Genomic DNA, 16,490 nt, shown 5'->3' with positions numbered 1-16,490 from the left:
AGGAAGGCCTCGGGGTCGTCGTGTGGGCCCATCTTCGTTAGGGTGAGGTGCGGAGGGCCTGTGGAGGTGGTGGACCCCGCCGACGCGAGGAGGTGCCAGAATGCCTGACGATCTTCCTGTTGCACCAGGGCCTCGAACCTTTGCTCTTGCTCCTTTCGGTGGGCGACCAGCGCCTTGTGCTGGTTTTGTTGGGCCGTGGTGAGCGCGTGGATCAGGTCCGCGAAGGGGGAGGACTCCATGGGGCTATTCTCCTCTGTGCGCCGATCCCGGGTTTCAGCACCACTGTAGAACTTTGAGCGGGTGGGTGGTGCACAGAAGGGCGGCAGGCCAGAACTGAGTTTCCCAAAACTCCTTTATTTTAGCACTTTTCAGTGACTTAACACTCTCCCAGACACGCACGCACGCACAAGTCGTCTGGTTGGGGAGAGAGCTCCCTCCCTCTGCTCTCTCTCCTTCTGCTCTCTCTCCTTCTATAGGGCACAGTCACTGGGAAGACACACAGGTTAACTCACATCAGGTGCAGTGATTCCGCCACTTACTTTCCCTGACTCCTCCTTCCGTTCAAAGACCGCCGCTTGACCACGCCCCCGCTGCCACACCATGATACTACCACCACCACCATGTTTCACAGATGGGATAAGATTCTTATGTTGGAATGTAGTGTTTTTCCTTTCTCCAAACCTAATGCTTCTCATTTAAGCCAAAAAGTTCTATTTTGGTCTCATCCGTCCACAAAACATTTTTCCAATAGCCTTCTGGCTTGTCTACGTGATCTTTAGCAAACTGCAGATGAGCAGCAATGTTCTATTTGGAGAGCAGTGGCTTTCTCCTTGCAACCCTGCCATGCACACCATTGTTTTTCAGAGTTCTCCTGATGGTGGACTCATGAACATTTGGCTAATGTGAGAGCCCTTCAGTTGCTTAGAAGTTACCCTGGGGTCCTTTTGTGACCTCGCCGACTATTACACACCTTGCTCTTGGAGTGATTTTTGTTAGTCGACCACTCCTGGGGAGGGTAACAATGGTCTTGAATTTCCTCCATTTGTACACAATCTGTCTGACTGTGGATTGGTGGAGTCCAAACTCTTTAGAGGTGGTTATGTAACCTTTTCTAGCCTGATGAGCATCAACAACGCTTTTTCTGTGGTCCTCAGAAATATCCTTTGTTCGTGCCATGATACACTTCCACAAACGTGTGTTGTGAAGATAAGACTTTGATAGATCCCAGTTCTTTAAATAAAACCAGGTGCCCACTCACACCTGATTGTCATCCCATTGATTGAAAACACCTGACTTTCATTTCATCTTCAGATTAACTGTTAATCTTAGATTTTTACATAATCTTAGGTTCACATACTTTTGCCACTCACAGATGTATGTAATATTGGATCATTTTCCTCAATAAATAGATGACCAAGTGTAATATTTTGTCTCATTTGTTTAACTGGGTTGTCTTTATTTTTAGGACTTGTGTGAAAATCTCATGTTTGAGGTCATATTTATGCAGAAATCTAGAAAATTATAAAGGATTCACAAACTTTTAAGCACCACTGTGTGTGTGTGTGTGTGTGTGAGAGAGAGAGAGAGATACGTATACATGGGTGCAAGTTTTCCGGCATGTGCCGGAAGCTCCAGTTTTTTCGGTTCTGAAAGTCATTTTTCCAAATCATGTAAATCCGTTGAGATTTTCGGGGGGGTGGCCCTCTCACTGTCTCACTCTCAGCGTATTACCGGGTTACCTGCGGTATAGTCTATGCACGAGACAAGTCTTTTCATCTCGTCTTCGCCACAAACCTCATTCAATTTATACGCCACTCACCGACAAGCGGTCCTGACTAACCCATTGTTTCAAGGTGTTATACATGTGTGATATCGTATTTCACGCACGTAGCACGTTGTTCGACCAAATCAACACTGCTATTCCCATGAGTTGCCGTTTCTTTTGGTGCAAGTTAGAACGGTTCTTTTGATTGGCTCACTGTTAACTGCCATTCAATGAAACTTCAGCTTTTATAATAAGCCTTATTTCGCTTCCCTCCCTTGCGACAGATCCACGTGCTTTGCCTCTGGTTGCTGATCAAAATATGTCAAAATGAAGTTTTTATCGGAAGGCTCCAATACAAAAGAATTAGAAAAGACGTCTAGAAATAAATGGAGATGGGAATGGTTAAGCGAGTGTGACAAAAACGGTGACAAATGGGGAACATGGCTGAGAAAACCGGACGTCCCGGGAGTTGCGTATTGTGACTGCTGTTCAGACTCAAGTATGGCTCCAGTGGGAAGAAGGGATTTAAGTCACGCCGATGAGACGAATCACTTTTCTGATTTTTGTGCTATGTAGTAATAAGTGAATTCAAAACATTTATTGGTGATTTAAATTTTCATCTGATATTGTGTGATGTGCAAATGCAATGTGCTTTCTATCACAATGAATAAATTATTCATTGTGAAATTATTCATCACAAGTATCTGCTTTTATAAACTTTTTTTGACATTTGATTACCTTTCAATTATTAAATAAAAGGTAAGGTAGGTCTTGAAATAAGTTTGTTAGCGCTTTATCATCTTTTCTAATGTGGTTGTTAGGTTGAAAACTCATTTATAGTCAGTAATGGATTTATAAAATATAGCTATTTTTGTATATGGAAAAAGCTGAATCTTGTTTGCTAAAATCCAGGAGTTTCTAAGGACATCAAGACATGTGGCCCCTTATTTTAACTCAAGCTGTGTATATATTGTAAAAAAAAAAAAAGGTATCCCAGCAAAAGCATTATTAAAAATGGTTGTTTCAACATTTAAATTAGTAGTTGCTAGATGTTTTGAAATATCAAGCCTTGCACTTGAAATATTATTTCAGATGAATTGATGAAATGTATTAAACATTTGATGTGAATATGCAACTCATATAACTAATATTATAAATGTTTTGCATGAGAGAGAATCATTTTAACTTGTAATTTAATTTTTTTTCGAGCCCTAAGGGGGGGGGCTCCCCCCGGCATGGCTGTGCCATGCATGTCTGACTTTCAGACTTTTCAGATTTTTGAAAATTTTATACTTGCACACGTGTCTCTGTGTGTGTCTCTGTGTGTGTGTGTGTGTGTATTTAAAAAAAAAAAAAAAGCAAGCTTTCTTTTCAGTGTTGTATTTTACTTTATGCAATGCAGGAGTTTCTTATTTCTGAAGATTTCAACAAGATGAACCATGTGAAAACCTACCCAGGTAACATTTTGCATTAACATCTAATTTACCTCTACAGCATTTAGCGCATGCAATCATATACAGAATGACTTGCAGGAGTACTTTAGTATTTATTTAAAAAAAAAAGTACTAATAAAAATAAACAATAGTCTGTCATGAAAGCTGTTTGGATTTAAATAAGGAAATACTTAGGAGCCTTTGCTTGGATAATTACTGCAATGATTGTTGCCAGCTGAAACACACATCCTTTAACCCTAACTAATGCACTGAGTTGGTGCTCGTTTTTTTTTTTTTTTAACAACCATATCGGAAATAAAATACTTTATTAATAAAAATATTTATTTAGTGTGTGTGTGTGTGTGTAAGTAAACGAGTGCTTTACTGGGAAATATACCACTCATAAAAGGGGGAAAAAAAAAAGGGCAGCATGGTGGTGTAGTGGTTAGCACGGTCGCCTCACAGCAAGAAGGTTCTGGGTTCGAACCCAGCGGCCGGCGAGGGCCTTTCTGTGTGGAGTTTGCATGTTCTCCCCGTGTCTGCGTGGGTTTCCTCCAGGTGCTCCGGTTTCCCCCACAATCCAAAGACATGCAGTTAGGTTGACATGGGGTGGCCTTGAGCAAGGTACCTGACCCCTGATTGCTCCCCGGGTGCTCTGGTGTGGCTGCCCACTGCTCCGAGTGTGTGTGTTCACTACTTCAAATGGGTTAAATGCAGAGGATGAATTTCACTGTGCTTGAAGTGTGCATGTGACGAATAAAGGTTTCTTCTTCGTGTTTCATCCGGGACATAGAGAACCATGACCTAAATCTGTTACTTGTGAGGAAATTGATGAATTTTTTGATAAATTTGGGTACTTTTTTATAAGTATTTAGATGATTAAAAAAAAAATCATACGTTGGCTTGAAGATGTGCAGTTTTATATTTTCATGTTGAAAGAGTTGCATTTTTCATAAAAATACATTGTGGATCTCAGTGACATTTTCCAGTATTTCACTCTGACTTCACTCCCAGTATTTTCCTGCTGACTAGATGTGCATTGTCAAAATGGAAGACCAGTTCAAAAATTTATTTATTTTTTTTTAAAGAAATTTAAAACCTTTTTTTTTAGCCAGACCAAATAAAACCAAGACACATCATGGTAGATAATTTTCCACCTTTAAATATGATATAGCAACCAGCAACACTCAAGTGATACTGACACAACAGGTCTCCTCGGTGTCGTTTCATCAATTTTAACGCAGACTTTCAATTTTTGATGTCATCGCAAGGTGTGGAGATGAAAACTCAACAAAATGGAACATTTAAACCACCTGTCACAAAGCGATGCCTGGAATTCAATTTTCTTCTGCCAAGAATGGCCCAAACTGGAAATGACGTAGCTCAGGGAACCCCTGCCTGGAAGGCATGCTAGCTGAACGTGTTTTCATGACGGAACATGAGCTGTGTCCTGAAATCACTGACTCATTCACTACTCTCTACTAACTATATAGGGAATTCTATATAGAGGACTATGTAGTGAGCTCATTAGTAAAATGGAAAAAATACTTTCGGGCAATATTTACATCATTACTGCCACGCAATTCAAATGTGCCAGATCAATCATCTGGTGGGTTTTCAGAATAATAAATACATGCATGTATTTTTGTGATAAATACATATTATACTGAGTGTATAATAAATTAATAAATACAAAGTACTTTGTGTCTACTGCATCTTTCAGTTCTTTTAAATCAAGGCTGAATACTTTCTTCTTTGCTGCTGCCTATGTGTCCCCTATATAGGGTGTAATAATTCTCATTATGTATTTGGACAGTACTACAAAATGGTGAACTCACTTTATAGACCACTATATTAGATTAAATTAGATAAAACTTTATTGATCCCTTTGGAAGGGTTCCTTCAGGGAAATTAAGAATAGTGCTTCAGGGTAAATGGTGAGACAGTGAGGACTGGCTGCTTTGCGGGGATTCAGCTTCTTAAAGCAGATACGCAGAACCATGGTCTCACTTTTCGTTTATAAATGCCTTGAGACCTCAAAAATGGCACAGGAATAGTTTTAAGCGTTAATAATAAATCTAATATAGTAAATTTTATGATTAAAGGGATTCATATAGGTAGTGATCAGAGTTAATGGCCTTGACGTCCGCAACGTCACAGCAGGAAGTCTATTGATCTCTTCGCCATTTTCACTATACTAAAATACGGACCTGACTACAACTCTGATCCTCCATTTTGAGCTAATTTATCACCATGCCATGTAGATTTAGCAACACAATAGAAGGTGGATTTACAGTGGTGCTTGAAAGTTTGTGAACCCTTTTAGAATTTTCTACATTTCTGCATAAATATGACCAAAAACATCAGATTTTCACACAAGTCCTAAACGTAGATAAAGAGAACCCAGTTAAACAAATAAGGCAAAAATATTGTATTTGGTCATTTATTTATTGAAGAAAATGATCCAATATTACATATCTGTGAGTGGCAAAAGTATGTGAACCTTTGCTTTCAGTATCTGGTGTGACCCCCCCCCCCCCTTGTGCAGCAATAACTGCAACTAAACGTTTCCGGTAACTGTTGATCAGTCCTGCACACCGGCTTGGAGGAATTTTAGCTCATTCCTCTGGACAGAACCGATTCAACTCTGGGATGTTGGTGGGTTTCCTCACATGAACTGCTCGCTTCAGGTCCTTCCACATTTCGATTGGATTAAGGTCAGGGCTTTGACTTGGCCATTCCAAAACATTAACTTTATTCTTCTTTAACCATTCTTTGGTAGAACCGACTTGTGTGCTTAGGGTCGTTGTCTTGCTGCATGACCCACCTTCTCTTGAGATTCAGTTCATGGACAGATGTCCTGACATTTTTCCTTTAGAATTCGCTGGTATAATTCAGAATTCATTGTTCCATCAATGATGGCAAGCTGTCCTGGCCCAGATGCAGCAAAACGAGTCCAAACCATGATACTACCACCACCATGTTTCACAGATGGGATAAGATGGAATGCTGGAATACAGTGTTTTCTCCAAACATAATGCTTCTCATTTAATCCAAAAAGCTCTATTGTTCTCATCCATCCACAAAACACTTTTCCAATAGCCTTCTGGCTTGTCCACATGACCTTTAGCAAACTGAAGACGAGCAGCAATGTTCTTTTTGGAGAGCGGTGGCTTTCTCCTTGTGACTCTGCTGTGCACACCATTTGTTCAGTGTTCTCTTGATGGTGGACTCATGAACATTAGCCAATGTGAGCGAGGCCTTCAGTTGCTTAGAAGTTACCCTGGGGTCCTTTGTGACCTCGCCGACTATTACACGCTTTGCTCTTGGAGTGATTTTTGTTGGTTGACCACTCCTGGGGAGGGTAGCAATGGTCTTGAATTTCCTCCATTTGTACACCAGTCTGTCCTGTGGATTAGTGGAGTCCAAACTCTTTAGCGATTGGTTTTGTAACCTTTTCCAGCCTGATAAGCATCAACAACACTTTTTCTGAGGTCCTCAGAAATCTCCTTTGTGCCATGATACACTTCCACAAACATGTGTTGTGAAGATCAGACTTAAAGGTCCCTGTTCTTTAAATAAAACAGGCTGCCCACTTACACTTGATTGAAAACACCTGACTCAAGTTTCACCTTCAAATTAACTGCTAATCCTAAAGGTTTACATGCTTTTGCCACACAGATATGTAATATTGGATCATTTTCCTCAATAAATAAATGAGCAAGTATAACATTTTTGTCTCATTTGTTTAACTGGGTTCTCTTTATCTGCTTTTTTAAGACTTGTGTGAAAATCTGATGTTTTACATCATTTATGCAGAAATATAAAAAATTCTAAAGGGTTCACAAACTTTCAAGCACCACTGTACATTGCATTCATGGCCCAAGAATGTTCAAACTGCAGAAACGTGGAAGCATTTTGTGAGAAGTTCACAGGCACATTGGGCGGCTACGAAGTGGTCTGTCCTCTGTTCTGCACATTTTACTGAAGACTTGTATGAGACCTCTGATCTGTTGAGGAGCGTTCACTATAAGCCCATATTGAAAGAGGGTGCAATACCAACAATTAAATAAAACTACAAGAACAGGAAAGTGTTTTTATTTATTTATTTATTTATTTATTTTTTAAAAGGAAAGTAAATTCAGTTGTACCAGTTCTCCTGGAGTGTGAGCCAAGGGTTGTTGGTAAAACCCTGGATGGAACAGGACATGACCTGTCACTCGGGCAGTGACCTCCCCGCAGTTGTTGCTAAAACCAGTGACGTCCTGGGGTTTAGTAATTGCCTGCGCCGAGCAGTAATGGAGTACTCAGCATGGAGAATGAGTGGAGCAGCCGTCTGATTTATCTGCTTGATATTGCTGCCATCTCGCCCTTACGTGGAAGAAACGAATGAACGGAGAACTGAACGAACAATTGAAAGTCAGATTGTTCCAAAACAAGTGAGAACACAGATGGGTAATCTCCGACTCTCATTTGGATACAAAACAACAAAAACACGTTTACCTGCATTTAGATTAATACATACAACTTGTATTGTGTGTTTAAGTTACCAGTATAAGATTATTTAATTTCCTTCAGAATGTGATTCTCAGTTCATCTGATTATTTAATTAGCCTTTTACGTTTTATCAGTGAAAATGCAGGCATGTAGAAGAAGAAACCTTCATCACATGCACACTTCAAGCACAGGGAGTTTCATCCTCTGCACTTAACCCATCTGAAGCTGTGAACACATACGTATGCAACATATGTACAGTTGGGTCCATAAATATTTGGACGAGACATTTTTCTAATTTTGGTTCTGTACATAACCACAATGAATTTTGAACAAAACAATTCAGATGCAGTTGAAGTTCAGACTTTCAGCTTTAATTCAGTGGGTTGAACAAAATGATTTACATAAAAATGTGAGGAACTAAAGCATTTTTATCCCTTCATTTCAGGGGCTCAAAAGTAATTGGACAAATTAAATAATTGTAAATAAAATGTTCATTTCTAATACTTGGTTGAAAACCCTTTGTTGGCAATGACTGCCTGAAGTCTTGAACTCATGGACATCACCAGATGCTGTGTTTCCTCCTTTTTAATGCTGTGCCAGGCCTTTCCTGCAGCGGTTTTCAGTTGCTGTCTGTTTGTGGGCCTTTCTGTCTGAAGTTTAGTCTTTAACAAGTGAAATGCATGCTCATTTGGGTTGAGATCAGGTGACTGACTTGGCCATTCAAGAATGTTCCACTTCTTTGCTTTTTATAAACTCCTGGGTTGCTGGGTTGTTTTGGGTCATTGTCCATCTGTATTTTGAAATGCTGACCAATCAGTTTGGCTGCATTTAGCTGGATTTGAGCACACAGTATGTCTCTGAATACCTCAGAATTCATCCGGCTGCTTCTGTCCTGTGTCACATCAATAAACACTAGTGACCCAGTGCCACTGGCAGCCATGCATGCCCAAGCCATCACACTGCCTCTGCCATGTTTTACAGATGATGTGGTATGCTTTGGATCATAAGCTGTACCATGCCTTCACCATACTTTTTTTCTTTCCATCATTCTGGTAGAGGTTGATCTTGGTTTCATCTGTCCAAAGAATGTTCTTCCAGAACTGTGCTGGCTTTTTTAGATGTTTTTTTAGCAAAGTCCAATCTAGCCTTTTTATTCTTGAGGCTTATGAGTGCCTTGCACCGTGCAGTGAACCCTCTGTATTTACTTTCATACAGTCTTCTCTTTATGGTAGATTTGGATATTGATACGTCTACCTCCTGGAGAGTGTTGTTCACTTGATTGGCTGTTGTGAAGGGGTTTCTCTTCACCATGGAAGTTATTCTGTGCTCATCCACAACTGTTATCTTCTATGGGCGTCCAGGTCTTTTTGCATTGAGGAGTTCACCAGTGCTTTCTTTCTCAGGATGTACCAAACTGTAGATTTTGCCACTTCTAATATTGTAGCAATTTCTCGGATGGGTTTTTTCTGTTTTCACAGCTTAAGGATGGCTTGTTTCACCTGCATGGAGAGCTCCTTTGACCGCATGTTTTCTTCACAGCAAAATCTTCCAAATGCAAGCACCACACCTCAAATCAACTCCAGGCCTTTTATCTGCTTAATTGAGAGTGACATAACGAAGGAATTTCCCACACCTGCCCATGAAATAGGCTTTGTCAATTGTCCAATTACTTTTGGTCCCCTTAAAAACAGGGTGGCACATGTTAAGGAGCTGAAACTCCTAAATCCTTCATCCAATTTTAATGTGGATACCCTCAAATGAAAGCTGAAAGTCTGGACTTTGTCCATTTATATAACTATAACCCGAATGTTTCAGTAAACAGGTGTTAAAAAAAAAGTGTCAGTGTCCAAATGTATATGGACCTAACTGTACATGTATGTTGCATGCGTTATAACACCTATCCTGTTTTAATGAGTCAACTCACAATCAATGAAGTCAAATCAGTCTTAGTTGAGCAAATCGGTTATGGTATTTCTTTTCACCATAAATTTTTATTTATATGACTGGTCTATAGCTGTCGAAGGCCTCGACCTTAAAACCGGTTGCCGCTGTGACGTCATGCGCTCAGGGCTGGCTGGCTTAGTGGGGCAGCTCGAATGGCAACTTTTGTGGTTGATTTTAACTCTCAAAAATGTGTATATATATATTTTTATTCCCATTTATACAGCAGACGAGTCAAGGATGGTGATACTATTCACTCAAATTTATTTAAAAATAAAGGTTCTGCGTATCTGCTTTTAAGGAGCTTTTTGATGTCCCTCTCCAGAATGGAGAGTTGAGGCTGTGGTGGTGGGGTTGTAGAGAGGCCCCAACAGCAGCAGAGGTGGGGGTGGTGGGCAGGAGCTGGAGTCATGGGGGATGTCATCAGAGCAGTTCCATTGTCTTTCAAACTGACAGTAGAACTCATTCAATTGGTTGGCTAAGTGCAAGTTACAGTATTAACCAAGTGGGGGGCTGAAGGTTTGTCGTTAGAGATCTGTCCGAGTCCTTTTCAGACAGACATAGAATAATTTGGATGAGAACTGGTGTTGGAGTTTCTAAGGCTACATCCACACGACAACGGCAACGAGATTTTTTTTTTTTTTTTAGGGGATAAAAAAAAATCATGTCCACATGGGCAACGGATCAGTAAAATATCAGGTACATATGGCAACGCTTGCTGAAAACGATGCAATACACATGCCACACCTCTACGTGCGCTGTAAGACGTTCCCATCGGAGACACCAGAACAATAGAAGTAGTAGGACGCATGTGCATAAACCCCTTCTTCTGTTGTTACGAATGATGCGCGCGAGAGTGCTGCTTGTTCTAGTCATGTGGTTGTGACGTCATCGTAAACAAATCCGTTGTTCTCATCCAGACGACTTCGCAATGGCGCCGTTGCCAGATTTTTCCACTCTGGAAACCGTTCTCAAAAAATATCGTTTTGGGGCACCCAAAACGCCAGTGCCGTGTGGATCCCAGGCCGAAACGATAAATTTTATCGGATTCACCTGAATCCGTTGCCGTGTGGACAGGGCCTTAGCTTTTCACTGCCTTATAGTTATGGTTTATTTGATAGGGACAGATGCATATCATGCAGGCTGTGCAACAGCCTAACAGTAGGCACCATAGCATTTATAGCCATAGGCTAATTTCCAATGCCCGTCCCTTGCTAAACCTGTTCCTAGACACACTCTTAACCTGTTTCTGTCCCCACTTCTGAATGTTTCTTCCTTTTGCAACCTTAGCTGTCCGACCTTATCTGTGAACCAGGGTTTCTCATTATTGTAACTTGCCCATGCAGCAGTCCTCACAGAAGCTGATGTAGGACATCACAACCTCTGTGTATTCATCCAGACTACTGGTAGCAGTCCTTAACACATTCCAGTTTGTACAGCCCAAGTGTGCCTTAAAGTGCATATCACGGGTAAATTCAGGAGCAAGATCAATGTAATTCTCCTATTTTATATTAAACTTTGGTCAAATATCTGTCACATTTTGCATTTTGTGCAATTATTTTTTTTTACCTTGCACAATACCAGAAAAATTCAGTTGAAATCAAGCCATTTTGAGGCGAATTGGTCCGCCTCAACTTGGCATTTGGATTTCCCAGCAAACAATGATTTTCGTGATGTCGCGTGCGGGACGCCTCCCTCTGAATCCTACATCAGCGGTGGTTTGTTTGAGAAAACGACCTGGTGGTTTTCTGCAAATTTCTTGAATGTTATCACGTAATTATTAAAATGGTTAACAGATGTATCGTAGGAGGGTGTAGCAACAGCAATCTTGACGGGATTAGTACTCATCGTTTCCCAAGAGACTGGACAATGAGGGAGAAATGGGAGCGCTTGGTCTACACAGGCTGTGCACTGAAACCGTGCAAGCTCGCACAGCCTGCTGGCGCTTCTGCAGGTAACGTCACTAATCTGGCTCCAGACTCCTCCCTTGGAATTTTTCTAGACGTGTTTTTTTTTTTTTTTTTTCTGCTGTAGGCAGATGGCCTTGTGCAAAATTACCCATCTGGATGAGTGTGTAAAGGGACATACTTTTCATATTTAAAAAAAAAAAAAAAGAAATTGGTCCAGGATATGCACTTTAAGGTCCTCCACAGCCTCATTGCTCCACTTCTTTGATGTCCTCACTACAGGTTTCCTCAGCTTTAATTTCTGCCTGTATGCCGGAATCAGGTGGACCATGATGTGGTCAGAGTGGCCCAGTGCAGCATGGGGGACAGTGTGACGTGCACTGTTAACTTACTGTTAACTGTGATCCAAAATATTCTCCTGTCTGGTCAGGCATTTAATAAACTGTTTTTGTATTTGGATAGTTCATGGCTGAGGTTACCTTTTGTTAAAGCTGCGAAGGGCAATAACTTGGGAGTCCAGGTTAGTCTTCTCCACATCCACTATCTGGTCGGCCAGCATGCACTGTGCGTTCTGCACATTGGCCTGCAGTGAAATGTAAATGGCAATCAGAATGAATGAATGATTTAGATTAGATAGAACTTTATTCTAATCTAATCATTCATTCTGGTTGGCATTTACATTTCACTGCAGGCCAATGTGCAGTGAATGACGTGAACTCACAGGGGTAGTAGAAGGGTTTACAATTAATGAAAAATGATTCCAGGTCAGGGGAGTAGTGCTGCAGGATCACTGACCCATCACTGAACCAGTCGCTGTTTGTTAAAACAGATTCCGCCGGCCTTTGTTTTGCTGGAGAGATCTGTGCTATAGTCTACTCTGAAAAGTTGGAAGTCAGCCAGCTGCAATGCACAGTTCAATATGAGTCTGCATAGCCATGTCTCCCATGAAGCAAAAAAAACAGAAGATGGAAAGTCCCCATTTCTCCCCATCAGCAGCTGGAGTTTGTCCAGTTTATTGTACAATGAGCACATGTTGGAGAGAAATCTCGCAGGTAGGGGAGTGCGAAGTCTGTGCCGAAGGAGGTGCACCAGCATGTTTCCCTCTCCTCCAGCATCTCACGGAGTTGGCAAAGGTGAGAACCTTTTGACCTGGAGGTCCAATAATTCCATGGATGACACCAGAAAAATTAGTAATAAGTCCATTGGAGTTGTTCCCTGTTGTTCACGAGTTCTTCTCTGGTGAAAGATTCAAGTATTGCAGCAGTGAACTGAGTTTATGAGCGAAATAAGACAAAACCGTGCACACCAACTATCCCCGGTGCCATCTTAAGTCCAATATAGTGGAATTTCTTGCCTTCTTGGTGTGTTTGAGACCCTCAAACAGTAAACAAATAAAAATGCAGTACAAAGCCCAATTTGATGACTGTAGTAATGACTAATCCATATTATGTCAAGAGAAATGACAGTCTGTCATTTAGTTTAAGACATGAAGTCTTATTTTTTATTTAATAAATAAATAAAGCATTGAATTGGGTGTAGCCAAACATTTGACTGGTAACATTTTTATATCCAGAATTTTTTAAATATTTCTGGAAAGCTGCTTTGTGGCAATATCCATTGTTAAAAGTGCTTTACAAATTAAATTTAATTTTTTGACCTTAACGCTCACTCTAGCCAATATGAACTTTGCAGTCTCCCAGCCAAGATACACTTAAAGTAGTAAATAAACACTTTCCATATAATTTTGGTAAAAATTCTTATATTAGCATAAATCAGTTTTGTTCAGAACCTTATCACATCAACCAACAGATTTTCACATTCCACCTCACGTATCTAGACACTGCCACCCAAAGGTTTTTGACATACACATGCACTTGGTGTATGATTTTAGTGCAGTGTAATCAGCATTACTGGGACAGATCAAACTAAATGATAAAAAGAACTATCAGATAAAGAAACTTAAAGCTTTGAAGAATTTATTAACTGCTCACTCCGGTTCTAACTGGGACTCTAAATGTGTGCTTTATTAAAGGCAGGTGCACTTGGAAGATGCTTTTATACTTGGACTGTGCTAGTATTAACTGTAAAGCTTTTCAAATTTTGGAGTATTTAACTTTGGGTCACAAACAAAAAAAAATATCAAAATACTTTTGACTGCCAGTATAATGTCCGTCAGCTTGTTTTCCTTTGTGTTTCAGCTCATCAGGGTCATGTGTCAGACATGGTGTTCTCCTTGCTGAGTCAGTGGGTGGTGAGTACAGGGTATGATAAGAGTGTCAGCTGGATGTGCACCCAGAGTGGCTCCATGCTGGGATGCCACTACTTCAGCTCCTGGGCTTCATGCCTTCAGTATCCTTCAACAAGTGCAGGTAGCTTATATATCTTTTGGTCTTCCTGGGATTGTGAGTGTCCTGTCTTATTTTTATTTGTTTATTTTTGTTGTACATTTTTAAATAAACTTCCTTTGTGTATGCGAGTCTTATCAAGGTGCGTGTATGTGATGCGTCTGCCTCGTGCAAATTCTCCTGTGAACTTCCTTGACTTCATGCTTAGATATGATGATGATACCCAGCATGTATTTGTTGGTGACTACTCAGGACAAATCACTTTACTGAAATTGGAAAGACAGACATATTCGACCATAACTACTTTGAAGGGACACGAAGGTAAACTGCACATAAACGTGTGTGTGTGTGTGTGTGTGTACACACTCTAATAGGAACACCTGTACACTGGCACATTTTATGCAACTATTCAATCATGCAGGTACAGGTCAAGAGCTTCAGTTAATGTTCACATCAAATATCAGAACAGGGTAAAGGTGTGATCTCCTCTGTGACCTTTAACTGTGGCATGGTTGTTGGTGCCAGATGGTTTGAGTATTTCTGAAACTGCTGATCATCTGCGATTTTCAGTCTTGAGAGTTTACACAGATTGATGTGAAGCACAAACATTGAACAAACAATTCTATGCAGGGTTCCCATGGGTCATTGAATTTCTGGAATATCATGGAATTTTAAAAAGTATATTCCAGACATGGGAAGTCGGGGGATTTGATCATATTGGGCCAAGTCATAGAATATCAGGTAATTTTATTGGTAGCCTGTTTTAAATTTTAGTTGCCATTTTGCCAAAATGGCAGTATTTTCCATGCAGTGTTTCACTAGGTTTAAGCAGTGAAAAGATTTTGTATTGAAATCATCTGTGAATTAGTTAATAAAGCTCGCGAATTGGTGTGGTTGAAATACTGTGGATGCGTTTTTGTCTGCTCAGCATAAAGGCAGCCTGCTTTTCTGTTCATTATAGGACATGGAAATTCAGCTTTTTGGTGAAAATCCGGGAACTTGACATTTGACTTGGAGTGGGAACCCTGTCTGTGGGTATAAATGCCTTGTTGATAAAGTAGTTGGCCATTTGTTAATTTTTAACAGGGGATGGCCCAATGGAAGCACCCCACCAAAGAGTACAGAAGAAGAGAGGTGAAACTCTGGTGCTTTTTAGACAACCACTACTAGGTGGTGCTGCAGTAGCACTGCTGCCATTTTGGACTGAAACCGCCAGTAGGAACAGCATTAATATACCCACAGAAATATGGTCCCTTACAGATAAAATGACAAGCTTGACATACTAGTTATGGGTAATTCTCCAGCCGTGGTCCATTTTGGTCTGGAAATTTTTAGAAAAATTTGAGGCTACAAATTTTGGTATGAAGAACTTCAAACATTATTGAATTTATAACCAGGTTTTTGTGTTATGCCTAGATAATCATTATAAATAACTGTGCCTCCGTCTCTACCAGTTAGATGAGGCTGGTGTGTATATAACTGTGTCCAGGACTAGCTTCATTTAATGCTATATATTCATTTGACATAATCCATGTTTCTGTTAAACACAGTACATTAAACTTCTGATCAGTAAAAAGTTCATTAACAATTAGCACTTTTGATGTAAGAGATCTAATGTAATAGTCCTACCTTTTGGATCAAAGGTGCTGGCAATGGCTATACAGTCAGTATGATCTAATTTTATATTCATCTTTTATATTCATCAGATTACTAGAACAAACTTGGAGTATTTCTACTTTTTTTTTTTTGTATAGCTTGGGGAACAAATAGTCTTGATATAGTAGAACCTGAATGATGACTCTGCAGCTAGTGGACAGTCGGTTTAGCCCGTTCATCTGCTCTGTGGCCTGGTCTCCGGATTGTCTCAAGTTAACTAGGCCTGTTCTGAGACTCGGCTATTTTGCAAGAAATGAGGGCAGTACCTTCCTGAGTGGGATGGATACCATCCTACCCGAACAGGCCAGCAGTGTCCTCAAAATTACTCCAATTTTCTATAAAGCCCACGTTGTTTTCAGAACACCACCTGGACAACCAGCAGTTCAGCAACCATAACCTGCTATAAGCTGCATTGCCATGCCACACTGGGATGGGGCCATAGCATAAATGCCATGGTGGTGTTTCTGGTGCATGGCATGCAGTATCAAAGAAAGGAGTAAATATGTATGTGTAACTGCAATAAGTATCTCCATTATTGATATCACTGTTGCAAGACAATGCAGCAATTTACTGATGCGAAATGCACTACTCAATTCGATGGTTCATGTTTGCAAATGTTTTGCTCATACACTCATCAAGACCTCCACTTTTAGGTAGTGACTAAATGTCTATATTAGTTTTAATGTATGACTGCTATGGCTATTGCACCCAAAATTATTAAAAATTGCTTTCACAGGAATATGCTAAGATTTTAGTAGAGAAGTGTGAGCCCTTACTTGAGCCTCAAAATACTGACACTTCGGGGTTTAATAATTTTCCGTTTGCATATTTCATGTTTGACACTTTTTTTTTTTTTTTTTTTTTAATTTATTTAATTTATTTATTTATATGGCTATAATATTTATATTTATGGCTAAAGAGAAGTGACCGGTGGCTAAGCCAGGTT

At 40.3% G+C, this 16,490-nt stretch overlaps 1 protein-coding gene across 4 annotated transcripts in view; it reads left to right on the top strand.

Annotated features, from left to right (window-relative positions):
- The window catches only part of wdfy1 (WD repeat and FYVE domain containing 1), a 195,465-nt gene that overhangs the window by 16,626 nt on the left and 162,349 nt on the right, over positions 1-16,490 (top strand). For all 4 annotated transcript variants that reach the window (XM_060943729.1, XM_060943727.1, XM_060943730.1 and 1 more), the window contains 3 exons: positions 3,168-3,222; positions 13,742-13,892; positions 14,097-14,209. In XM_060943729.1, the coding sequence (XP_060799712.1) occupies positions 3,168-3,222; positions 13,742-13,892; positions 14,097-14,209 (319 nt within the window). The remainder of the gene's footprint in view (positions 1-3,167; positions 3,223-13,741; positions 13,893-14,096; positions 14,210-16,490) is intronic.

This window comes from Neoarius graeffei, chromosome 17, assembly GCF_027579695.1.
Source record: "Neoarius graeffei isolate fNeoGra1 chromosome 17, fNeoGra1.pri, whole genome shotgun sequence".
In the NCBI taxonomy this organism is placed as follows: Eukaryota; Metazoa; Chordata; class Actinopteri; order Siluriformes; family Ariidae; genus Neoarius; species Neoarius graeffei.
This window is presented reverse-complemented; position numbering and strand designations above follow the sequence as displayed.